Here is a 25483-nt window from a genome sequence, read left to right on the forward strand (position 1 = left end):
CAAATAAATTCCCGCTTCATCCGCAGCTTATAAGACCTGAACCAAAAGGCAACAGGTCACTGGTGAGACTGAGCTGGACGAAACTTCAGATATTTTTACGCACGGAAGAACCCGTTTACTGGACGAACTGCGCGCGATTTAAGGAAATGAACTGGAACTGCACGCGCATTTTGCATGAGTTTGAATCCAGATACCCATCTCTCAGGGCACCATGGAGACCCATAAGCTGTTTTTACCCAGTACTGCTGGTATAGGAGATCGTTTGTTTGAAGACTCCGTGCGCTTTCGAAGAACTTCCTGTCGATCTACCCACTCATAGGATATGCTGTGTTTTCTTCAGAGCCCACGCACACACGCGAGGAACGTTCTCCAGAAATAATTAGAAATGCAGAGCCGTGGTGTGGCGAGAAACTCATTTGGACTGTCCGCGGTGCGCTCCTGCTTGCTGCTGCTCTTCATCCACCTGAGCGCACCGGTGGAGGCGAGGAGAGTGCGCGGCGGTCGGGCGCAAACACGGAGGGTGCAGCAGCAGCAGCAGACACCCCCGCCGTACAGGGAGCGGGTGGAAGGAGCAGAAAGCTTCCCGTTAGACTTCACAGCTGTGGAGGGCAACATGGACAACTTTGTAGTGCAGATAAAGAACTTAGCGCAGTCACTCTATCCGTGCTCTGCGCAAAAGCTGGATCAGGACATGAAGCTGCACTTTTTGAAGAACGTGTCTGTGACTTGCAACGACGGGTCACCTGCAGGGTAAGTGAATGGCCTGCAGATTCTTCATAGTTTCTTAATGACCTTCAGGCGTGATTTAAAACCACAGTTTTGTCATTAATTGGTAAGAATCTGAGACACGGAGGGGTAGATACACCCACCATCCGATCTGCGTTTTACTACTAGTTTAGTTCCGTGTGCTCCATTCCCGTGTCACTCCGGATGTGACCAAAATGGATCAAAGGATCAGATCAGAGAGAGCGCCATGCACGCTGCAAATTAGCGCGTACACGAGAGGGAGGGCGCGAGCGAGGAAGAGAGAGGGGCATTTATCCTTGTTCTGGCGACTTTACGATAAAGCAAAATTAAGAGTAATGACAACAAAGATTATAACTAATGATAGTTCAAAGATTTGTGGCATTTCAAATGTAGGGTTTTCCACACTGGACGAAATCAAATAATCAGTTTCCCACCTGTGCGAATCACCAGTTAATTCCACTCAATGTCAAAGTTTTTGAACTCTGTTCCAGGTGTAAATTAGAATATATTGTGGGCAAAATATGAATTAAATCGCTGTGAATGAGATGAATCTTTCGATATACCACCCGCATCAAGTGTGAGAGTGTGCGTGCTGCCAGCAGCATGGTGAGTTTCCTGTCGCTATGTGAAAAAACACGACCGGACATGTGCGGGTGTGCAGTACCCTGGCTCCTACAGAGAAGCTTAGTGATCAGAGCCAGATCTGTCAGTTCAGGATAACAGGAAGCATCCCCAGTGTGTGGAGACTGTTTGAATGCATTCATGAATGTGTGAATACATCAGCGCTTTCACGCTGCTTTGTTTTGCTGTTCTTGTGCAGTTACTACATCAAGGAGTCAAAAGGAAGCAAGAGGTGGCTGCTGTTCCTGGAAGGTGAGGATGAAATACATCTGATTCAGACAACACGGGGAAGTCAGTGCAGCTATTTGTAACCTGTGTGTGTGTGTGGTTCAGGTGGATGGTACTGCTTCGACAGTCAGACCTGTGAGAGCAGGTATGAGACGATGAGGAGACTGATGAGCTCCACCAAGTGGCCACTAACCAGAACAGGTACAGTTCCTACAGTGTGTGCTTGCAGAATCCACTTTTACCATACACATTGCTGTCTCTATCTGGCTGCTCATTTACTAACAGCTCACAATTTCTTTTGCTTTTCTAAGTCTACACAAATTGACACATGGCATCATCATGAAGTGTGCTTGGAAGCTGACTGTAGTAAAACTCCATTAAATACCAAAAAAGCTTGTTATCATGAGCCAGAACAGCTGTAGTTATTAGAATAGACAATTAATGAAAATTACTGCTGTCTGAATAAATAAAGCAGGCACACCAAAACAGGCTCCACCTGTTAACCTCTTGAAGTTTCCTTGGGCAAGATATTGTATTTAGTTCTATGTAGTTCTGAAGAACCAACACAGCCTCTTGGATGAAAAGGAAAACTTTTTCAGGAACCTAAAGAAGCCCAGTTGCTTTTTAAGCACTCCTGACTTTCATGCGGTGGATGAGAGAGAACCTACATAGATATACAGTGTTGTATTTTGCTCAATGAAACTTCCAGAGGTGAACAGACGGAGATCAAACCACTGACCACAAGAAACACTCAAGAATATTGTCCTTACTTAAATTAAATGAATACCTTTAGCATAATTTATACTAGTTTTTGATTTGTAGCCTCAGTTTCATGATGTTAGCTGACAGAAGTGGCACCCAGTGCGGTCTTCTGCTGCTGAAGCCTGTCTGCTTCAAGCATTTACATGTTGCACATTTAGAGATGCTCCTCTGCATACTTTCCTCATAACAATAGGTTATTTGAGTTACTGCTAAAAGCTCAAAGCAGGCTGTTCATTCTCCTCTGACCTCTGGTATCAACACGGCATTTTCATCCAGAAAACTACTGCTGACTGGATAGTTTTTATTTTGGGGGGGTCACTTGTCTGTAAACTATAGAAATGGTTTTGTGGGAAAATCCCAGTAGATAGTTCAGAAAATACTCAGACCAATCTGTCTGGCACCAACAATAGCTTAAAGAAGCTGCTTAAATCACCTTTCTTCCCCATTCTGATGCTCGGTTTGAACTTCATCAGATCGCCTTCATTTTGTCTACATGCCAAAATGCACTGTGATTTGCCCATTCGATATATTTGCTTTAATGAAGAGTTGTACCTAATGAAATGTTCAGTGATTATAGCCAGGCATGAAGGTGTTCCCTGGTTTGAGCAGATCTTGTGAATTCTCTGCACAGCCTCACAGAGGCTTCACTTTCCTCAGCAGGAAATAAAAACTTCCTCTGAATGAATGAGATCCATTGAAGTGTTTGCGTTTCCACTTTAGCTGAGATTGCACTAATCTTCGTGAGTCAAACTCTCTGGTTGTTTCCCTCCAACCATCAGGGAACTCCTTGTTTGTTTATGAGTCTCTCCCTCCGACTCTGTATACTTTACACTGGTGGCCAGTGCAGCAGCCGCAGAGGCTCTTTAGTGCCTACGTGTAATTGCTGACCAAAGCAGAGAAAGTTAATGACTGTTTGTCGCAGGGGAATCACCTTCAACAGTAAAACACAAAGCAGGATTAAAGAATTGTCGCAGCACATCTTACCTTTTTCTGACCTCTTTAACTGTACAGTTTATCCATAAAGTTACCATCATGTCACATCTCATCCATCTTCCCTTCTTTCACAGGAAGGGGAATTTTGTCTCCGCAGCCGGAGGAAAACCCTCACTGGTGGAACGCCAACATGGTGTAAGAAAGCATGCCGCTCCTTCTCTGTACATTTAATGCTTTTGTGCATTTTCCCTCACATTTTTTTGTTTTTTTCAGGGATAATTCCTTCGCTTCTGTCAGCATTCATTCATGTATTTGAATGCACAAGTCTTAAAATCTTTATGTTAATGAGGGTTTTTTTTTTTTTAACATTTTGGTTGCTTCATATGAATATTTTCAGTTTGTGATCTTCTCTGTGGTAAATATATGCTTTTACTTTGAAGTACAAGCTCTAATTTGAAAGAAACTGAGTCAGTTTTTATGACATAACAGGGTGTTGCCACGGCTGAGGTGATGCTCGAGACAGTGAACTACTTCTCATGGGTTAATGCAAATTTAGCACACTAAAGAAGATTATTGCCTAGAACTATGCTGTTTAAATTTGATACTAAGTTACAAATAGCATTAATTATCAGAAAGCTTTCCATTTTTTGTCTTTTATATACAGTTATAGTGGTGGATGAGTGATGAGGTCAGCATATATTCAGCATAGATAGCCAATAGAAGCCAAAAATAATGAAATATGTAGAATGTTAAGCCCAATTCTATCACACTGTAGGAATTAATCATAGAAATAAAGCAAAGCATCTTCAGTAGTGTGTCAAAAAATGAAAACATGGAGCTGGAATTTAGCATAGCCAACACCCTTTTAAGCTTAAATAGTTTATTTGCAAGTTTCCTTGCAGTTATTGATAATTCCATTTAGAATATATACAATATAAGATACACAGTGATGTTGTTTTTGTCATTATTGCCCGGCTGTCTGTATCGCTGTCGTCTCTGTTCTGTTTTAGCAGTGACTTCTTACACTTTTACTGGCTTCCTCTAACTGCTCTCAGAGTTTAAACACACTCTTGTGCTTGTTGTGTTCTGTTTACTGTCACACAGCCAACGGGGCTTTTTAATCTGTCAGCATCATCAAATCTAAATGTCTAAACGAGTCTGGCTGCGATTCCAGGTTGCCTGTGTTCTCCTAACAGCGTTTGTCTTTCTCTCCCGCGCCCCCCACAGGTTCATCCCGTACTGCTCCAGCGACGTGTGGAGCGGAGCCACCCCGAAGACAGATCAAAGTAAGACCCAGTGCGTGATCGCTCAGTGTGTGAGCTTGTGGCTCTGGTTAAGAGAAAGATTTATAAAGAAAGATTTATCAGTGGAGTCAAAGGACTTCGTGTGTGGAGCCTCTTTTAGCTCTAAGATCTATAAATTTTTTAGCTTCCTCTTCTGGTTTATTGAAAACCTCATTATATTTTATTAGATGCATTTCAGGCACTTGGAAAAACATCTTTGATTTATGCGTCACAAACCAGCCCACATTCACTCATCCGTTAAAACTGCAGAAATCAATAAAAGAAGGGGAAAAACAGCATTTGGAGAAATAGTCACCCCTCCTCCTGCAACCCTTTCCTCTCTTTTGTGTTTCGTCACACGTGTACGAGCTTCATACACACTAATAAAAACAAGTCACTGCTGACTTTGGCTTCACACAGAGCAGGCCTCAGTCTTCCATGTGGAAGTCCTCTGTGTAACTCGCTGTGCCCTCAACTTAACCCGTAGACCAGGGTTGTCACAGATTTTCACTTCACAATTACTACAATAAGAAATCTGTGACATTATCACAACATTTATAGAAAATTTAAAGCAATTGTAATAAGCTTTGTTGACCGTGTTGGTTATTTCTTTGCTCTCAGTGTTCGACAGCAGACAATACTGACAAAACAGCACACATGGCATTTATATGTGCAGCAGTGCAAAGTGTGAACATGTTGGAATAAGTAGGGGATGGGTAATTTGTTACTATATATAAATATATATAGAGAGAGATGTACAAAGGAGTACAAAAAGAACAATTACACAGTTGTTTATGCTGTCGATCTTTTTTACAAAATATTGATAAAAATATTTCTTCTTTTTTTTAAAATCATAGGATATTGTTGCTATGCAGTTCTCATGACAACCTATGATGAGAAACAAAGACACAAACCATAATCATTAGTGACTTATCAATCATAAAGTTGCCACTTTTTCTTGACTTACCCTCCTTTTTGACTCTAAAAGGGACCATAAATTACAAAATGAGCATCATGATATATTCATTAAGACTTGATACTAGTGCATTATTATTTATTTATTTATTTTTCTATAAGAAATGTACACTGGTCTCTTTCTCCAGACAAAAATAAGCCCCCTGCTGGCCATTAGAAACAATGTAGGTTTAAGCCGCTTCACTTTTCATGTCAGGAGGCTTAATCCATTTTTAATATACAGTCTATGGTCCTATCCCTTTACCTTTTTTCTCTTTATACTGGTTCACCTGATCTGATATGAAGGCCAAGGTCTCCTATCACAGTCTACACTCTCCACATCCTGAGTACAGCCTACTGCATCAACAGTCTTAAAACAGTAGATCCTTTGTGTTGTGTGAGGTCATTTAGTTCAATTCCTTTTATTTATATACCACCAAATCACAGCAAGGTCAAGACTACTCAGCTGCCCGTCTCCACAACTGAGTATAATCCAGGCTTCAGTGTGCCATGTGGCCTCATGTTTAAAAATAACTATATTCATTTATATTCTATTCATATTTTATTTATATTTATTCTCAGGTGATTATGCGTTCATGGGCTCTCTGATCATTAAGGAGGTGGTGAATGAGCTGCTGACAAAAGGGCTAGAAAACGCCAAGGTTCTGCTCCTGGCAGGCAGCAGGTTAGTTCAGCTTCATGTGTGTCCGTGCGCTTCACCAAAGGCGGCTGCTCACTGTTAACTCACTGTTTGCGTCTCCAGTGCCGGTGGGACAGGCGTCCTGCTGAATGTGGACCAGGTTGCAGAGCAGCTGGAGGCCCAGGGATATACAGGGGTGCAGGTCAGGGGCCTGGCTGATTCTGGATGGTTCCTGGATAACAAACAGTACAAATTCACAGACTGCCTGGATACCATCAGCTGTGCTCCCACAGAAGCCATAAAGAGAGGCATCAGGTAAGATAAAGATGGCGCTCAAGGAGTGATATAGTGACTTTGTTTCTTATTATTTATTTTCCAGAATTAAAAACTGGAAGCACCATAAGAGCAGTAACCTAAAACCTAAAAACCACCCAAAAAACTCACCAGAGTGTAGTCGCATGGAGCAGCGAATGAATGAATAATTGAAGCTACAACTAAGAAGTGTGGGAGGGACGGTCAGACAGATTTTGAAAAGGTGCGATGGTTTATGTTTGTGCAGGTACTGGGGAGGACTGGTGCCAGAGAGCTGCAGACAGGCTCACGTGGGAGAGGAGTGGAACTGTTTCTTCGGATATAAAGTCTACCCCACATTAAAAAGTGAGTCACCACACACCCCGAGCCTCTCAGCTAGACAGAAGATGATGCGTCATTTAAAGTCTGACCCACGGAACGTCCTCTCTACCCTGCAGGCCCGGTGTTCGTGGCACAGTGGCTCTTTGACGAGGCCCAGCTGACGGTCGATAACATCCACCTGACCGGACAGCCCATCCACGAGGGCCAGTGGAGGTACATCCAGAAATTGGGGCAGGAGCTGAGGCACACACTTCGTGACGTACCGTAAGGAAGAAAAACGCTCATACATGCTCACAGATATAATAAGACTTCTGTTTTTCTGACACTGTGCTCTTTCTGACGGGCAGGGCGATGTTTGCACCGGCATGCCTGTCTCATGAGCTCATCACGAGAGCGTAAGTAAAAATCAAACCATAGATAGATAAATAGGGTAAATTCAAATATCCAACAGCTCCATTTAAAAACAAACAATCTTTGTATTTTGTATTTTTGTATTGAACAACAAAAACAGAGAAAAAAGAGACAAAGCAAAACAAAAGGAAAACAATTTTTAAAAAAATAATCCCATATACTTATATAAACGTACTTGTGCACCCACACACATATATACACATCCCCATTGTAAAAATAGTGGGTGAGGACACCTGATCAAAGCCCTGCCTCCTCCCTGTACCATATTTTTAACCGCTTTTTAAACTGAGTCGTGCTGAGACATTGTTTCACTTCTTCACTTAGTCTATTCCACAGCTTCACTCCACAGAGATGCAAAAACTTTTTAGCGTTGTATGGATACAGGGATGTTTTAAATTTAATTCCCCCCTCAAATTGTGTCCCTGTTCGCTTTTAGAAAACAATTTTAGAATATTGTCAGGAAGGAGGTTGTTTATTGCTTTATACATCATTTGCACGGTGAGAAAATGAACCAGACCTGTGAATTTTGGTATTTTTGATTTTAAGAATAGTGGATTTGTGTGATCTCTGTAACCAGTTTTATGGATTATCCTTATGGCCCTTTTTTTGCAATATGAAGATTGATGATAGCAAACATTTATAAGTATTGCCCCAAACCTCTGCACTGTAATGCAAATACAGTGAAATCTGGACAATCGGGAATGTGTCTCAAAATTGATATACTTCTTGAAATGTTGTTACGTACTTTTTTTTATCATCTATTATCACACCAAGAAACTTTTGTTCAAGAACTCTTTCATTTTCCACACCATCTATATCAATCTGCACTTGTCAGTTTCTTTGGGAATTCCCAAATAGAACAATTTTAGTTTTACTTAGATTTAGTGATAGTTTGTTCCTGTCAAACCACTTTTTGATTTTGCACATTTCTGAAGTGATCGTATCCAGCAGCTCCTTTAGATTCCCCTCAGAACAAAAAATATTTGTGTCGTCTGCAAATAACACTAATTTTAATATATCAGATACCTTACGAATATCATTTATATAAATAATTTTGGACCCAGTACAGAGCCTTGTGGAACACCACAAGCAATGTCCAAGCATGAGGTTATTAATTAATATGTCATGATTGATTGTATCAAACGCTTTCTTGAGATCGAGGAATAATCCGGCTGCATACTGTTTCTGATGTTATAGCATTTGTAATCTCCTCGATTGATTCAATTAATGCCAGTGATCTTGATCTTTTCAATCTGAATCTATACTGACTGTCAGAGAGTAATTTATATTGATCTAAGAATCTAAAATCTGCCCAAACATAAATAAAATATTTTGAAAAAGGGGATAAAAAGTTAAATAGAAGAAAGAAGAGAACATCAGTGTTCAGGAACCAGTCCAGCTTGTCATCCAACAGAACCCCAGATATTTATAAGAGTGCACCACCATGGCATGGCTGAGAAATCCACCACCATCTCCTTGGTTTCAAACACATTGAGATGGAGGAAACTCCTACTGCACCAGTCCCTGAAGGTTCCTGCATTCCTCTCCCTGTCTGCTCCTGATACATGCTACAACAGCAGTATCATCAGAATATTTTTGCACATGGCAGGATTTTGAGCTGTATTTAAAATCTGCCGTATAGAGCGTGAACAGGAACAGGGCTTAAAAAGGTCCCTGTGCTGCACCTCGCTGTCCCAGAGAGTTTCCCAGACTAACAAACTGAGGTCCTTCTGTGAGGTTGTCTGTTTCCCTGGACATAAGGCAGGGATCCATACCCGTCCCCTCCAACTTGTGTCTCCATGAATTTTACTAAATGCACTTGAGATATCAAACAATGAAATACTCATGAAGCATCAGTTTCTTATACTTGAGCGCACTTTTCCTGTGGACTGTTCTTCATCTTAGTAACCTTTGCTCTTTGGTCTTCCCATCACTGCAGGGACTGGACAGACATCCGAGTGAAAGGAATCTCCCTGCCCAGAGCCCTCCACTGCTGGGACCGCAGCCTCCATCACAACCTCCACATCAACAGCAGCCACAGCCACCAAAAGCACATGACCCCTCCAGTGAGAGGTTGCCTTCTACAGCTGATCGACAGCTGCCCGTGGCCGCACTGCAACCCCTCCTGCCCGACCATTCGGGACCAGCTGACAGGACAAGAGATGAGCGTCATCCAGTTCCTGAAGCACATGGGCTTCGACGTGCAGAAGATGGCTCAGCAGCAGGGGATGGAGCCCAAGAAGCTACTGGGCATGCTCAATAACGGGAACTGAGACACATTTTCAGAAGAGAGTGGATTAAAACTGAGATGTCCACCAACAAAATAAACACACAAAAGTGCCTCATGAGTTTTGACAATATTGTTCAGCTGAATACAATCAAACCAGTGTTTGAGCTCTTAAACTACAGTATATGAGATCACATCAGATCAACATAACCTCCATGCATATGCAGTTTTATGTACTGTATCATTTATATGTGCAGGTCCGTCTCCAGAGTTTTGATGGGAAAGACTGGAAACACTTCCCAGTTTGTTGTTGTGGATTTTTCCAGCATGTTCTTTGTGGGACTTTGGTGCTCACCTCTAAAATATCCAGTTCAGAAACCCATCTACGGTGCTGCTGTTTCAACCCTTCACCAAATATGCTGCTTTTTTTCTCTTTATGGAAAAGATAATTTAATGGGTAATATTTACTAATATAAAGATGAAATATTACTTTGTTCTTCAGGCCACGGTTAAAGGATTTATTTATTTTTCTACTGAAGAGATTTTTATATTTCCTTATGGTCAAACACAGTTAACCATCTACATACCACCAACTACATATTTGGCTTTTTACCTGCATGTTTGTTTAAAAAAGAAGAAGAAAGAAAAGAAAGTGTATGCTTGTAGAGTGCATTATGTCCATACTGTTCTTCAGGCTGTAAACCTTATATTTTGTTGTATGGTAGTTGTGCCCACTCCTTTTAAACGCACTAATAAAGACAAATACACGCTGAAATATGACAAAAAGATAATTTACTTACAAAACAGAACAGTGGAAGTTATCACCCTAGAAAAAACATATCATTTACAACATAAACACAGTCACACCAACAAGTAATAAATCCACCTACAGCATACATACTAACACACAGCAGAATATTTTTCCAGTAATAATAAACTTTTGTTCACATTTTCTATAAAAAGTGCTTCTAAAAAAAAAAAGAAGGAAGGGCTAAAGATTTCTTATTATGCTGCCCGTTTTATTACAAAGATTTACCTGTTTTATCCGCTTGTTTAGCTCCTCAGACTGTTCTGTTCTGTTCCTCTCATATCCCACCACTGTGAGGCTGCCTTTTCTTAAACGCTTTATCAGTTTGTGCATATTTAAAGTAAACCAGCAACATCACAAGTAACATCCATCTAGATAAATAAACAGTCCCTTTTCCTTCCAACTACACACACCTCAACAATCTACGTTTGGCAAAATCAAACATCTACTGCTGCATAGTGATTTTGAGTTCCTGGTTAGTATTCCAGTTTTATCCACACAGGTTTAAAATTTCTGTGCTTGGTGGACTGAGGTTTGTCTTCTGGAGAATTGGCTGCCTCAACATGTAGAGTCCTAAAAAAAAAAAAAGAAAGGAAAAAACATGGAAAGTAAGAAAAAGGTTGGATGTGCAGTCTGGTGTTGTAGCATTAGAAATGTTGGTGGTTATAAAAGTGACTGACTTGGCTTTTAAGACGTTTTCCAGCGTCTTGTTTCTGTTTGTGGACAGACTGCAGCCGATTGATCAAGAACTTTTTATCTTCTCCTTCCTGAAGACACGCAGGGGAAAAAAAAAAGAAAAGTACAAATACATTTCAGTGTATAACATCCTAGCACTGTGGTAAACTTAGACCGAAAAAAACCCCAAGATCTGTATTTGAACACTAGGTGGTGCCTTACATTTTGTATCTGATCCTGGAGTAAACTGATGATCTTCCTTTGACCGTCCACCACCTGACTGTGGAAGTAGATCACTATCCTGATCAACAGAAAAGCACAAAACAATCAAGTGATTAAGAAGTTAACACTGCTATCAGTGATATAGATCGTGTGTGTGCGTGTATGTGTGTGTGCTCACAGAAAGATTCCTGCTCCCACAAACAGGAAAAAGGGGTTTTCCACAAAATATGTGTGAGCCTTGGACAGCACGGACAGGTTGGGATTATCTTTTTCCAGTATTTCCATCCAGTGTTTTCCCGCCTTAAACATTGTGCTAAGCCCTCGAAACGGACCACACGAAGTAGACGGTGTGATGCTGAAGACACAGAAACAACAGATGTGTGAATGCCTCGAGTATTTGTGCAGGCCGGAATACAAAAGATGAATCAAGTTCTGTTTCTTATTGTTAGAAAAAGTTTTTTGAAACTAACCTAGTCATGAATTTATAACTTTTCACTAAGGCTGAGCTCACACGTGTGTTTCTATCTATTATTCATCTCTTAGGGATACAGTCACATTACAGGGACCTGCCTCCCTCTTAGTGTCAAAAACATGATCTGCTCAAGGCTACCACTTAAATTCCAAGGTTTCCATTGAGGTTTCCAGCTGTTGGACTGAGAACAGTACCAGTTCTGGGTTACTCTCAGAGCAGCAGAACCAATCTGTTCTTCAAACTCAAACCCATTCGCTGTCATGGTCCTGGGTCGGTGACCCAGCGCTTTAAGTTTATCATTATCATTTCTCTAGTTTATTCTGATTTTGTATTTGTTCTTAGGGTTTGAGTTGTGTGTTTCTATCATCCCTACCTGTGTCTCTCCTCTGTGTTCTGTTCGTGTCCCCAGTTGGTTGTGTAAAACAGTCTGTGAGTTTCCTGTTTTACTTTGTAGGTTTGTGTCTCGTTATGTCCATTAGTTCCAGCTGTGTCCCCACCTGTCTGCCATTTCCTAATTACCTGGTGTGTGTATTTATACTGCGTGTCTGCCTGTGCTCCTTGTCGGTCGTCTGTGTTTCCCTGTGAATTCTCTGTGTTACCCGGTGTTAATTCTGTGTCTCTCTGCCCAGCCGCCTTCATCTGCTATCTCTGTATATCTCTCGGTGTCATTACGTTATCTGGTTTGTTTGTTAGTTTTACCCAGTTTAGGTTTATGTTCAGTTCTGCCCTCACCTTTGTTATTTTTCGCTGTAAATAAAGCTCCACTCGCATCTCCACTGCCATCTGCATCTTGGATTCATTCATTCAACCACACGACTGCCGCCCCAGTCGTGACAGTACGACGCGACCACAAGATGGATCCAGCAGCTTTGTCTGGGGAGAGCGACCTCGCACGCATCCAACGCCTGATGGACTGGGTAACCCACACCACCAACGCAAGGGTGAAAGCGGTGGGGTTAAAAGCCATCGAGGCGATCCTGGAAGGAAATCCCTACCTCTGCCAGCTCAAGGGAGTTTCGGACTTAATTCGCAACCTGCATAAAGCCCGGGAGGTGGTGCATGCTCACGAGTCCACAGACTTTATCCAGCAGCAGTGGACTACGGCCATCCCGGAACAGTCGTGTCAGCTTCCCCTGCTGGAGGTTTTGCCCGGCCCGTCGGAGCCGTCCGCAGGGAGGAAGCGACGATCGCGCCACCGGCACGTCACCCCACAGCCAGATATTGGGACTTCAGAACTGCTGGCTGTGGTGAGTGAGAAGGACCCTTTTTCTGTTTTGGACTGTGGGACAGTTTATTCAGGGGCTTTGTTTTGTGCAGCAGATAACAAGAATTGTTTGTTGCCTGTTCATTCTCCTGCTCAGCAGTCTTTACCTCGTTTAGCTGCCCAGCCGCAAGCTCGTTTAGCTGCCCAGCCGCAAGCTCGTTTAGCTGCCCAGCCGCAAGCTCGTTTAGCTGCCCAGCCGCAAGCTCGTTTAGCTGCCCAGCAGCATTCAGCTCAGCCTCCGGTATCCCCGCTAGCCCTGTCATCTATGCAATCTCCGTCTTCACCGACTCCCTCTATACGGGAGGCTGTGTCTGTGCCTCCCATTTTGGACTCTTTTTCTAGTATGTATTTTTTGCAGAGAGACAAACACGTTAAAAATGTAATCGTTCCTCAACAGCTGGCTAGTTTAGAGACTGTTACTTGCTCCAGGGCCTCACCAGAGGTTAAATTACAGCCCTCAGCTGACTCTGGGCCCCTGGAGGCTAAAAACCCAGCTGAGGACTGCACCCGGCTGTCGTTGCCTGAGCAGGGTCGGTGCTCCGCGCAGCTGCAGTCTGTCCTGTCCCTGCCAGAGGCCCGTGTGCCTGCTGGTTCTGTCCTGTCTCTGCCAGGGGTCTCTGCACCTGCTGGTTCTGTCCTGTGTGTGCCAGGGGCTCGGTGCCCACTGGTTCTGAGACTGTTTTCGCTGGGGGGCCCGAGGAGCCCGTCCAGCCTCCTGCCTCGCCAGCTGGAGGGCCCGAGGAGCCCGTCCAGCCCCAAGACTCGTCAGCTGGAGGGCCCGAGGAGCCCGTCCAGCCTTCTGCCTCGTCAGCTGGAGGGCCCGAGGAGCCCGTCCAGCCTTCTGCCTCGTCAGCTGGAGGGCCCGAGGAGCCCGTCCAGCCGCCAGCTGCAGCTTCATCCTCGTCAGCTGGAGGGCCCGAGGAGCCCGTCCAGCCGCCAGCTGCAGCTTCATCCTCGTCAGCTGGAGGGCCCGAGGAGCCCGTCCACGCCGCCTGCAGCAGCCTCCTCATCTGCTTCGTCCACGCCGCCTGCAGCAGCCTCCTCATCTGCTTCGTCCACGCCGCCTGCAGCAGCCTCGTCCGCTTCGCCTGGTCCAGCCCCCGCCTCTGCTTCAGCTTCGCCTGGTCCGGCTTCAGCTTCGCCTGGTCCAGCCTCCGTGTCTCCCCCCTCGCCCGCTGCAGCAGCCTCAGCATCCTCGCCCTCATCCTCGCCCGCTGCAGCAGCTTCAGCTTCGCCTGGTTCGGCTTCGGCAGCAGCTTCAGCCTCATCCTTGCCTGGTTCTGCTGCTGGCACGCCGCCATCCGGTCCACGTCTAGCACCTCATCATCACCGGCCGTTTTCTAGGCTGCCGGCTGGTGATTATCGCCGTCGTGGACGCCCTCCTGAACGGGGTTGTCGCCGCCGCCTTCCGCGTGGCCGGCCTCCGGTCGGTTTATTAAGTTTATTATTATCATTTGTCTAGTTTATTCTGATTTTGTATTTGTTCTTAGGGTTTGAGTTGTGTTTCTATCATCCCTACCTGTGTCTCTCCTCTGTGTTCTGTTCGTGTCCCCAGTTGGTTGTGTAAAACAGTCTGTGAGTTTCCTGTTTTACTTTGTAGGTTTGTCTCGTTATGTCCATTAGTTCCAGCTGTGTCCCCGCCTGTCTGCCGTTTCCTAATTACCTGGTGTGTGTATTTATACTGCGTGTCTGCCTGTGCTCCTCGTCGCGTCGTCTGTGTTTCCCTGTGAATTCTCTGTGTTACCCGGTGTTAATTCTGTGTCTCTCTGCCCAGCCGCCTTCATCTGCTATCTCTGTGTATATCTCTCGGTGTCATTACGTTATCTGGTTTGTTTGTTAGTTTTACTCAGTTTAGGTTTATGTTCAGTTCTGCCCTCACCTTTGTTATTTTTCGCTGTAAATAAAGCTCCACTCGCATCTCCACTGCCATCTGCATCTTGGATCCTCATTCATTCAACCACACGACTGCCGCCCCAGTCGTGACATTCGCTCTTTGAAGAACGGTTTGACTTGTCAAGTGTTAACAATTACGTAACCCCTCTTTCACAATCAGTGTAGTAATCAGTAGAACCAATGATAAACACTAAAACAAAGCTACTGTTTGCTTAATAAAGTGCTTTGCAGATTGTGAGTGCTACAAGTTGTTGTGTGTTTTTTTTTTTTTTTTTTTTTTTTTTAGGATTATTCTGCATTTGTGATTTCACTGGAATAGTAAGTGACCCGATTTCATTCATGCAGCATTAATGTTGATGCGAACATGCCGGAGTTGCAGATGTAGTAGCTAGAGAGAAGGAGGGGGTTAAATCGTCTTTGAGCTGCCTGTGTGCGAGTACCTCCACATGGTATATGTGACACACACGGAGGCGCCGAGGAGGGAGGGGATGCAAAGGAGAGTGATGAAGATGGTTGTCATCTGGCTGGCTCTGTATGGCTTCCTGGGGGCCTGACAGTTCATCATCACACTGCTCTGTGGAATAAAGAAATAACACAAGAGCTGGGGTCAGAGGTCACATCCTTCATAAGAAGTGTCAGAGGTTCAGGAGAAAGGTTGACAGTAACGATGTGGCCCACTGAGCTCAGTGTCTACAGGCAAATTAAAGGTAAAACAGCAGAGATGACATGCAATATTTTAAGGCTACATTGCTGCATAATTAATCGAACGAGTCTACAGACATGTGAACACACGATTTAACCATTTTGTATAATAACTGGTGTGTGCAGACCCGTCCTGGATAGCTGCCTGCAGATGGGTCTCTTCTAGCGTTCTGTCCCTCACTGCTTTGCCTCATCCCACCTTCCACAGCTGCCCAGAGCCTGACTGGAGGCTCCAGGCAGCTGGTTTATAACCAAAGTCAAACTTCAGCTGTGAAGTGTAAGTGAACAACGTGCCTCTGGCCTCATTCCAGTTTGCATCCAGATTTTAAGGTTTCCTGGTATTATGTAGAAGATTACAGTCCTGTGCTACAGGATATTTGTTATTTATTGTAATGTTGAGGTCTGTAACATGCTTGTTTTTGTTCCTCTGTATGACATACCTGCAAAACAGCAGGAGTTTTGGCGAGACAGTAATAATTCACTTCCCCAAACGCCACACTGCAAGTATTTTGAGACACTGGCAGGATGCTGCTTTTTCACCTTTGATGGTTAAGAGTCAGGCTTAACTATTACACTTCTGTTATAAGTTCCTTTTTGTTTTGTTTGGTTCTTTGTCACACCACCACCCTGTACCTCTAATAAGCTCTCACTAACTCTTTTGCAACACAATAGTTAAAATTAGCATTTCTTTGAAAGATGACAATTTAACTGTCTGAAAATTTATATATACAAAGCTAAAAATTATAATTTAATTTTTATGTAATTTTTGTTTAGTGCCAAAAAGTAGGTAAAACAGGTAAAAAAAACAAACAAACAAACCAGTTCCACCTTGAGCCAAGTGCTTTCTGATTTTCTTTTTGAATGTCAGTGTCTCTTTTGTGCATTTACCATCTTTATGTAGAAGACCAAAAATAGTTTGAGAATCTGCACCGCGGGCAGGAGTGGACTGAAGAGAACTCCCAACCTGAAGAAACACAAAGATATTTCTCATCCATCAGAATGAAGAGCTCATCGCAGCAGGGCCACTTCACTGTGTGCAAATCTAAACAATGAGATTTGTACCAGGCTAACGTCTGTCCATAGATGAGATCCAGAACGTTCCTGGCGATATCAAACACTGGTTTCCGCCTCCTTTTCAGCACCTTTTCAGAAAACAACCTGCCGAGGGCCAGAGGAGACATGAGATGAGTTAATGTAATAATAGAACGGGACTAAAAGAACATAAAGAGATAAAAGTTTAATTACATTTAATGAGAAAAAAAAAGACAAACCAAGAAAGAACTTGTTGAAGTGACCCACCTCCAAAGTAACTCGCCAAACAGCGTGTCCAGTAGAGTGAAGATGAAGTCCATGAGCAGGAAGCGATAAAGCTCCTCACCCACAAAACTCTCCCAGCACTGAGATAACAGACATAGTCAAAACAAACTTGTGATTAGAAACCCTTTATTCACACAGTTGTCTACTCTGCTAGCTTCAAAGTGTAATTTCTTGTTTATGTTACCGTCAGGCCAATGCTTTCATATTCAGGAGCCACCCGACCCAGCCAGTGGAAGCAGAGAACTCCAAGCATGCTCGTCTTCAACATCAAATTCCTAGAAAACACAGAGCGAGACTGTTAACAACCAAATCCATCAGTTCTGTACTCTAACCTCTGACATTACTCAACCACATAATGCTCTGCTCGTACCGGCCAATGGCGACATATGCAAAAACAGAGGGTGACTCGTAGATCTCCATCCAGGCGACGAGGTTGAACAGGGCAGGTAACAGCAGGTTAATGAGAGAAACCACCGTAGGCAGAGACAACAATCTGGCCTCTTTCATCAAAGGGTTCCCTTCAAATTTACGATAGTTTTGCTGCAGGTCCTAAGCAGGAAGAAACAAGGTGTGGATAAACTGTTCAGTTACGTTACTGGAAAATATTGGTTTGATTGTGCAATATTTTTAGTTGATACATATCATGGCTGAACCTGACTATATTCATAGATATACATAAATTTGAAATGAATGAAATTGTAAGAAAAGTGAGAAATATAAGATGTATAAATAGATTCAATTCATTTTAGAAGCAGCAGGAGATATTTAGATTTTACTGTGATGCTGAAACTGTGCACATAGTCACTAATCTGTGTGATATACAGGAAGTACAGTATTGGAAGTTAACATCCCGTGTTAACAAGCTCCCTGTTTAAAGAGACATATGGAAAAAAAGACTTTATGACAAACTGGGGAGGAAATCCATCCAGCCTCACCTTGTGGATAAACTCAGAGAAGTAGTAAACGCCAGCCATACAGCCAGTGGTGCTTGCTATGCAGATTGTCCATGCCACTCCATGAACCATCTGCCTACAGAACCTTTTGCAGAAAGTGCTCTTGGTGTTCTTTTGAGTCAGCTCTGCCAGCAGCTCCTGGTGAGGGGGGAGGAGAAGGGTGGTGTGAGGGAGAGACACAGACCACAATGAATGTTTCAGGTCAGCACATTCCTGCCAGTCAGCGTCTACAATGTGAACGAGAATCATGTTTGTGTGCATGCTTACCTTGAGCTGTGTGCAGATATTTTCAGACATGATCTGAACAGACTTTTTCTTGATGACTTTAAAATCCCAGGAGCTGAAGGTCTTCATAGTCAAGATACTATGAGATTTGTTGATTCTGAAGCTCCGACCGAATGTTTTCGACATGCTGTAGGGAGATGACATGTAAACAACAACAAAGCAAGACTGATGTGGATATAGTTGTACGAGGTCTGTTTTTATCTGTACCTGTATACAAGGATGATGCATGTGATGAAGAATGCCATTCCGATGGTGAAAAAGTATGCGAGAGGCATGTTGTAGGAGAACTGCTGTGAGTCACTTGACAATGCGGAGGCATTTTGTCCTCTCCCTTCACCCCTGGAGCGCCTAGGCAGTGTGTAGTTAGTGTAGTATCCATAGTACATAACGGTATGTGAGAAAGAGCCCTGAGACAAACACAAGAACAGAAACTTCGTCCTTACTTTACAAGCAAGTACAGGCAAATATAAATAAACAAACACGGTGAAAAGTTAACAAATTGCATTGCTTCAACTTGGGAACAGGAACTGCTTGGAAAAATAATTTGTCTTATTATTACTACACTTCCTGTAAATAAGGGAACATATCAAATTCTTAAATGTTATTTGTTATGCTCATTTCCAAACCAAACAGCTAAAACTTGTATTCTTTCTTTTTATAGTTCAGTGCAAAATGATCCTTATTTATCTTATACTAGGCCTTGGTGCAACTCCTCAGTTGATCCATTCATCCATTCACTTCCGCTGATCCTTTTCAGAGTCATGGAGGGTGCTGGAGCCTATCCCAGCTGTCTTAGGGCGAGAGGCAGGGTACACCCTGGACAGGTCGCCTCTCTGTCGCAGGGCTAACACATAGACAGAGACAACCATTTGCGCTCACATTCACACCTATGGGCAATTCAGTGTTTCCAATTAACCTATCCCCACTAAGTGTATATCTTTGGACTGTGGGAGGAAGCTGGGGAGAACCCACGCAAACACGGGGATAACATGTGAACTCCGCACAGAAAGGCCCCGGCCTGATGGTGGAATTGAACTCATTGACCAACTTGGACATCCGCTAAAACTTTGGCCATCTTTCGTATGAGCACTTCAAACAGTGAGTGACGCTGCAACAGTCATCGCAGCAGACAGCTTACCGCTCCAGTGAGGAGCTCCAGTCCAGAGAATGACCTTGTCTCTGTAGCCTCGTCTGGAGGATGCACAGCCTGAGGCAGCACCAGGAACGCACCCGTAACCAGGAACAGGAAGACATTGAAAAAGACTAGGGTCTTGAGAAAGAGAAAGTATGAGAGGACTCCAGTCCCGAAACGCCCGCTCACTCTCTTGAGCAGCGTTTGCCACGGCTCGAGAGAGTGCAGGAAGGACAACCAGCTGTACCAGCTCTTTCTTGCAGCCTGGAAGGAGACAGTTTGAAAAGTCAGGTGGAAAAAATAAATAAATCACTGTAGCAACACAAGACAAACTAGACATGCGTTTGTGGTTTTCTGAGACGCTGTGACTCATATAGAAAGTCATAAATGCTTGGGCAACAGAGCAATCACACCGGTAGGAAGACCTACAGGAAATAACCACCCCAGCTGCAACATGAAAGTCAAATGTTCCGTTTTCATGTGACACATTTACTGATTACAATACAATAGCACGTCACACCCTTGGAGCACCTTGAATAAATCTTTAATATTAAATAATGTTTTATAGGATCTTAAAAGGATGAATTGTGAAGTTTTGATGGAGACAGATCTTGCAATCGTTACATATAAAACCATGAAGACAGGTCGAAAGCTTTTTTTTCCCCCGCTGCTGACAATTAAAGCTGAGTTAACAACCTGTCCCTTACTATGTAATGAATGAGCACTCTTACACATTGTAGCTATCAGGCTACAGTTACTACATAGCTAAAGTTTGAGAGGCTTGTGTCGCGACTCAAACGCTTCTTTGGTTCAGGTAGGGTTTACATTTTGTCAGTACCTTGGAATTTCTGTAGAAACGTTTAACAAAGTAACAAGCTGCACATTGCACAATATCACACATATACCCCACACTCCTCTACACATCAGGACCTTGGGTACATTTATCCACAGTGCATTTTATGAGTTTCACTTATGTTTCCATGTTATCACACCTCAGTGACCACGACAAGAATAACCCAGCTGAAACTTCAAAAAAACGAAAAAAAAAACAGGAAGGAATGCAGAGGAGACGCAGATATGCTCATATATGATTTTATGCTTTGAAATGTGGTTTGAGCAGAACTTAAATTTTTAATCTTGCACTAGCCAAGTACTGACAATTTGCACAATCAAACACATCTGGGAGATGATGTGTTTGCTGACTAGCACCTGAGCCTTGTGGGGTTCTTTCCTGCCAAGCATGTGGATTGCTCGTGTATTTGAGTTTCAAATTCTTAGTTAATATGTTTAAGCTGACGTTTTTCTTTAGGCTGTTGTTTAAAAATTTAGACTTTTGATTTCTTTATTATTCTGGTATATTGTGAGTCTTAGTTGTGGTATTTTTGTGTCTTTGGTTTTTTGTGTTTAGTTTAGAATTATTATACTGTTGGGTTTTAGTTTTGTGTTACTTTGTGTTGTGGTTCAGGTTGATTATTATCAGTAGCCGTGGTCTATTCAGAGTGTTTTTGTTCATGTTGAGTATTTCTGTCTTCTTCTGATAAGTGTTAGTTTCATGTCTGTGTTAGTTTCATGTTTTGTTTTCAGTTTTATTTTGAATTTTATTCTGTGCTTCCTCTCTGCCATCTAATGACAAGCGAACTTTCTTCTTATTTTGGACTTTCTGCCAGTAATGTTCATATGAGTGAAGGAACAGTACCTTATAAACACAAACACAGAAATCCAAGTACATGACAAAAAGGTTATACTCCAGAAACTGATAAGATTGATAAGACGCAGCAGGAGAACAAGATGAAACTGAAAACAATGATGGAAGCACAATGTGCGTCTTGTGCATTTTGGGTCCTCATCTCTACAATCCTTAGCAGTTTGTGTGACAAACTTATCTTCATTTTTTTCCCTTCACTCACAGCAAGATAATATTTGTCAGATTTTCTCACACACACACAAACACTTCAACTAAATGTATGAAACCATATCTACTAATATACACATTTACACATTAACACCTGCTATCGTGTTCATTTTAGTTTGTTTCTCCCCATCTCTGAGTTTCCGTTTTTTCTATTTTTGTTTAGTCTCTTTAACACTTTACTACCAGACTGTCTCTTCACACCTACCCTGTAACATAAATACTGATTGTATTTGTTTTATACAAGTATTGACACTTTTTCCCTCTCAATAAAACAAACAAACAAAACAAACAAACAAACAAAAAAAAAAAAAAAAAAAAAAAAAAAACACACATAAATGAGTTAAAGTGAGTTTTGAACTCAGTGTGGACAAGGGTTTTTTTTTTTTAAATCTTTTTTTTCGCCCTCACTATTAGAAATTCAAACATAGAAAGACAACTATAACAGTTTCTAGTTTCCTTGTATCTGTTAAGGAATTCAAAATCACAGAAACAGAAATACAAAGGATAACTTACAATGATGATGTAGTATTTGAGTTGACTGTAACAGGAAAGCTTCTTGTTGGAAAGTATCCGTTTTTCCTTCTGCATTACTAAGTTCCTGTATACAAAAACCAACAAAGGATCATTTTCAGTTGCATGGTGTGAAAGAGTATTTACAGACCAGTAAATATAAACTTTGTAAATACTCTAATGAAATCAAAGATTGCAGCTCATTACATTTATATGCAGTGTTAAAAATCCAGTATACAGTGTGAATAAGATGCACAGCTAATGTCAGAAAGAGTAGAACTAAGCAGGCAGTCAGTTTATGTGGCTGCAAACATAAATAAAACACAACTCGATGACTACGAGGAACATACCTGATTTCTTTCTTCTCAGCGACACTCAGAGGCATTCCTCGAAGCATCCTCACCCGGTCGCTCACAGGCAGGTTCTGCAGGTTGTTCACCAGACGTTCCCTCTTACTCACTATAATAAACACAAGCAACATAATTTATATTACATCATTCTAATGCAATATAATTTAATCAGAGAGTAAACAGTGCACATCACTCGTCTGACAGCCTCCACCTTCTGCATCTGTAGTGTCTCCCTCCATGCCATAGCTTCGTATGGACGGTCTAGAGGAGGGAGAGAAGTCCCGGATGGATGGTCTGGTCTGCCGGCGTCTCCTAAGCTTCAAGGTTTTGTTGCAGTACTGAGAGATGATGGCTCCCCTGTTGCGGCCTGCAGAAACAGGATCAACAACAATTATTTCCTCGAAGGAGTTTCATGAAACCTGAGAGCTCTTCTAACTTCTTGTTTCGCCCAAACAAGAAGTTGGGTGAAAAAATAAGTACATTAAGAAGCACCATTTGATGCAGATAAACTGCTAAAGCTTTAAATCTTGCAGACTTCTTGTAAACTTTGTGGCATGCTAACAGGAGCCACCTCGTCTCTCTCTAGCAGCTACTTCCAAACAGCCTGTGTGGTAAATCTAAAGGGAGACAAAGCATTTACTACACCACATTTATTTTATAGCTCTAGGTACCCTTTATATAAAATATAAATATAAATAAATTATGTTACATTCTTAGAGATTAAGCCAGCAAGTTTTTTTTTTTTTTTTTGAATTACATTTTCGGGGGGCTTGGGGTGTATTAAAAGTCTGATATATAGTCTGAGTCTATATACTAAGTTGTGTTTCACATGTTTAAAATATTGCACCATGTTGCAAAGAAATAAAGCAATCTTCATTGCCACCCTGTTTCTCCTGAACTGACACAAACAGGAAGGTGATAAACGAAATGCTTCCTGCTAAAACACATCAACATCATGTTACGTCAAGCAGTAACACCCAGTGTTGGGACTAACGCGTTATTAAGTAACGCGTTACAGTAACTACGTTATTATTGTGGTAACGAGCACGGTAACTAGTTATTATGCCAAAACCAGGAACGCGTTACTCGTTACTGGGATTTAGATAGGCTCGTTATTCGTTACTTCTTGCGGTGGCTATCACGGAGCTTCGACAGATTCAGTAACATTAGCAAGTGGTGGAAGCCAGCAGGTGGATGAAGGAAAAGGGAGGCAAGAGGAGAGACCCGAAGCGGCCGCCGGTCCGCGTGTCAGGTGAACTGAACTTCAGGTAAGAAGTTATGACCTGCAGTCTATCGGAGTCAGATATAAACCAAGTTTAGGTGGAGTTTATTTTCGTTATGCTGACATTTTCGTACTGCGTGCTAGCTAGCATGACAGAGTTTCTATACAGCTGGGTGGGTGCTATGTTACTGATGCTGAACTTTATTTTGTTCATACGGTTAATTATTAGAGTTGCCGACCGTCCCGTAAAAAACAGAATCGTCTCGTATTCAGAGAAAATATTACGCGTTTCGTATTGAGGTGAAAAGGAACACAGTTTGTCCCGGACTTCAGCTACAATGAAAAAGACACAAAGCTGAAGCTGCACAGCTGCCTCTTCTTCTCTCATTCTCTCCTCTCCCGTTTCTACTTCAATCACAAAACTGATCAATGATCAGCTGATCGGCTTTTCTCTCTTGTTTATTTATCGCCCACTTTGCGCCAGAAAGAAGAAACCAGCGGATGTCGCGCTAAACAACAGCAGCACGTTTAAGCTTGATCAGCTGTTGTTAGAATTTATTTAATATTAATTTCTAGTATCAGCTGATGTTTGCTGGAGCCACAGCTGTGAAAGCTGCTGGTCATGATATCGGTTTGGTTATCTGGTGAGAGGGAAACATGAAGATGAAACCAGGAGATGTCCTTACTGAATCATCAGAGCTGAACAGGTGATGGAGAAACAGGTTTACCTTTTAGGTGACATGAATGAGTTGAAGGGAAGTTATGAGCTGTTTCTGAGAGACAAATAACACCAGGATCCTTTTCTACGTAGCTGACAGCTGGTAACTGTGCAGGGGCGGGTCTAGCAAAGTGTTGCCAGGGGGCCAGGTAGGGCATTAACAGGGAAAGGGGGGCACAAAGAAATACTTTTCTTTATTATTCTCATTTAAAATGTCTCGCTTTTAAAAAAAATAATTATCTGAGTCTTACAACAAACAATTGATAGATTGATACATATATACCATCAGAACAGTGTACATCACTGTCACAACAGTGTTTATTTTCATTCAAAGGCTTTATGATTTTTCCTATAATGGTGGGCCGGTCTCTAGTCAAAATGCCCGGGACGATTTTTTTGTCCCAGTCCAGCTCTGTATGCAGCTCATCTGCAGTCTGGTGTTACCTACATCTTCCTATTCAGAAGGCAGAATTTCCAAGTTCTGAGTACAATCAAAAGCACCACGACTGCAGTTTTTGTGTTGGATGTAAAAAGCAGGCTAGAATCATGGCGGCGGTCAACGACAGTCCAGGCGTGGGATTTCTCTCGTGGAAATGTGCACATTATTTTTTCCTTTCTATTGGTAGGTGGCACAGTGCACTTGTGCCAAGTAAGCAAGCTAGAAGACTGGCAAACTTGCTGGGTATCCAGTTACGGAAGCAACACCTTAACAAGAGAATTCTGAGTAAAACCAAAGTTACTTTCCCTAGTAACTAGTTACTCTGAAAGTAACGAGTAACTTGAAGTAACTGAGTTACTTTTTTATAGAAGTAACTAGTAATGTAACTAAGTTACTAATTTAAAGTAACTTACCCAACACTGGTAACACCATGTTAACAACTGCTACACCAGTACCTTATTTTACTGGTCAGCACTGCCCTGTCCACTACAGTGGTATACTGAGTGTTTATTTAGCAAGCTACTTTAGTATATGATCGAATAGACCATATTGAATTCATTAAGTTACTTTCTAGGGCCACCTAATTATTTTACACTCAGCATTTCACATAACAGCGAATTACATTTACATTTATTTATTTTAACTTATTTTTTTAATCTAATTTTATTTTATTAAGCTATTCCAACAAACAAACGCCACCCCCCCAAAAACCAAACAAACAAACCAAAAAAAAGCAAAACAAACAGGTTTTGTTAATGTTTCGGCTATAGAAAAACTTAAAGATAGAAAGATAAAGACGAGTTATCCATTTTTTTAAATTTTTATTTTTTTTAAATGATAAGATATCTTTGAAAGCGATTTGAACAAGACCAACTTTCAGACAGTATTTTGTGTTCCAGGTCTGTATATTTCTCAGAAACTATGGCGAACATGCTTTTAGAACACTTTATATTAAAGATTTTGACTGGATTTCAACATAAACCAAACTGTGGTAACAATTCTCATTTCTCATTCTGCGGTAACTGTTTGAGAAGTCTGATATTTCTCAATAATGTAAAAACAAAAGGAAAACAGCATATAGACTGTGTGAGGCTGTTTATGAGTTAAGTTAGTTGTAAGAAAAAATTTTCAACTGTAAAAGAAACATGAAAATGTTCTGACTTAGAGCTC

General features: G+C 42.1%; 2 protein-coding genes across 5 annotated transcripts in view; one reads left to right on the top strand and one right to left on the bottom strand.

Annotated features, from left to right (window-relative positions):
• Positions 1 to 10214, top strand: notum1b (notum, palmitoleoyl-protein carboxylesterase b). Its single transcript, XM_031753362.2, has 11 exons — positions 1 to 750; positions 1568 to 1620; positions 1702 to 1797; positions 3426 to 3486; positions 4519 to 4577; positions 6111 to 6213; positions 6292 to 6483; positions 6728 to 6825; positions 6918 to 7065; positions 7149 to 7196; positions 9152 to 10214. The coding sequence occupies exons 1-11, from the start codon at positions 386 to 388 to the stop codon at positions 9483 to 9485; spliced, it is 1557 nt and encodes a 518-aa protein (XP_031609222.1). The 5' UTR covers positions 1 to 385; the 3' UTR covers positions 9486 to 10214.
• tmc6b (transmembrane channel-like 6b) overlaps positions 10215 to 25483 on the bottom strand; it is a 22654-nt gene continuing 7385 nt past the window's right edge. For all 4 annotated transcript variants that reach the window (XM_031753329.1, XM_031753352.2, XM_039613225.1 and 1 more), the window contains 17 exons: positions 22146 to 22301; positions 21935 to 22043; positions 21588 to 21672; positions 19169 to 19426; positions 18238 to 18437; positions 18013 to 18157; positions 17728 to 17883; positions 17163 to 17341; positions 16977 to 17067; positions 16775 to 16872; positions 16538 to 16633; positions 16364 to 16439; positions 15214 to 15347; positions 11323 to 11499; positions 11145 to 11223; positions 10928 to 11014; positions 10215 to 10820 (listed from right to left, as the gene is read on the bottom strand). In XM_031753329.1, coding sequence (XP_031609189.1) covers positions 10806 to 10820; positions 10928 to 11014; positions 11145 to 11223; positions 11323 to 11499; positions 15214 to 15347; positions 16364 to 16439; positions 16538 to 16633; positions 16775 to 16872; positions 16977 to 17067; positions 17163 to 17341; positions 17728 to 17883; positions 18013 to 18157; positions 18238 to 18437; positions 19169 to 19426; positions 21588 to 21672; positions 21935 to 22043; positions 22146 to 22301 — 2141 coding nt within the window. In that variant the 3' untranslated portion in view covers positions 10215 to 10805. The remainder of the gene's footprint in view (positions 10821 to 10927; positions 11015 to 11144; positions 11224 to 11322; positions 11500 to 15213; positions 15348 to 16363; positions 16440 to 16537; positions 16634 to 16774; positions 16873 to 16976; positions 17068 to 17162; positions 17342 to 17727; positions 17884 to 18012; positions 18158 to 18237; positions 18438 to 19168; positions 19427 to 21587; positions 21673 to 21934; positions 22044 to 22145; positions 22302 to 25483) is intronic.

The sequence above is a fragment of the Oreochromis aureus genome, linkage group 6 (genome assembly GCF_013358895.1).
Source record: "Oreochromis aureus strain Israel breed Guangdong linkage group 6, ZZ_aureus, whole genome shotgun sequence".
In the NCBI taxonomy this organism is placed as follows: Eukaryota; Metazoa; Chordata; class Actinopteri; order Cichliformes; family Cichlidae; genus Oreochromis; species Oreochromis aureus.

What these genes read in the sequence shown, in the direction of transcription:
- notum1b (XM_031753362.2), top strand. Translation starts at nt 386, where the DNA reads ATGCAGAGCCGTGGTGTGGCGAGAAACTCATTTGGACTGTCCGCGGTG. An exon ending in GTGGCCACTAACCAGAACAG is followed by an intron (nt 1,798 to 3,425) that starts GTACAGTTCCTA and finishes CTTCTTTCACAG; the next exon opens with GAAGGGGAATTTTGTCTCCG. An exon ending in CATGAGCTCATCACGAGAGC is followed by an intron (nt 7,197 to 9,151) that starts GTAAGTAAAAAT and finishes CCATCACTGCAG; the next exon opens with GGACTGGACAGACATCCGAG.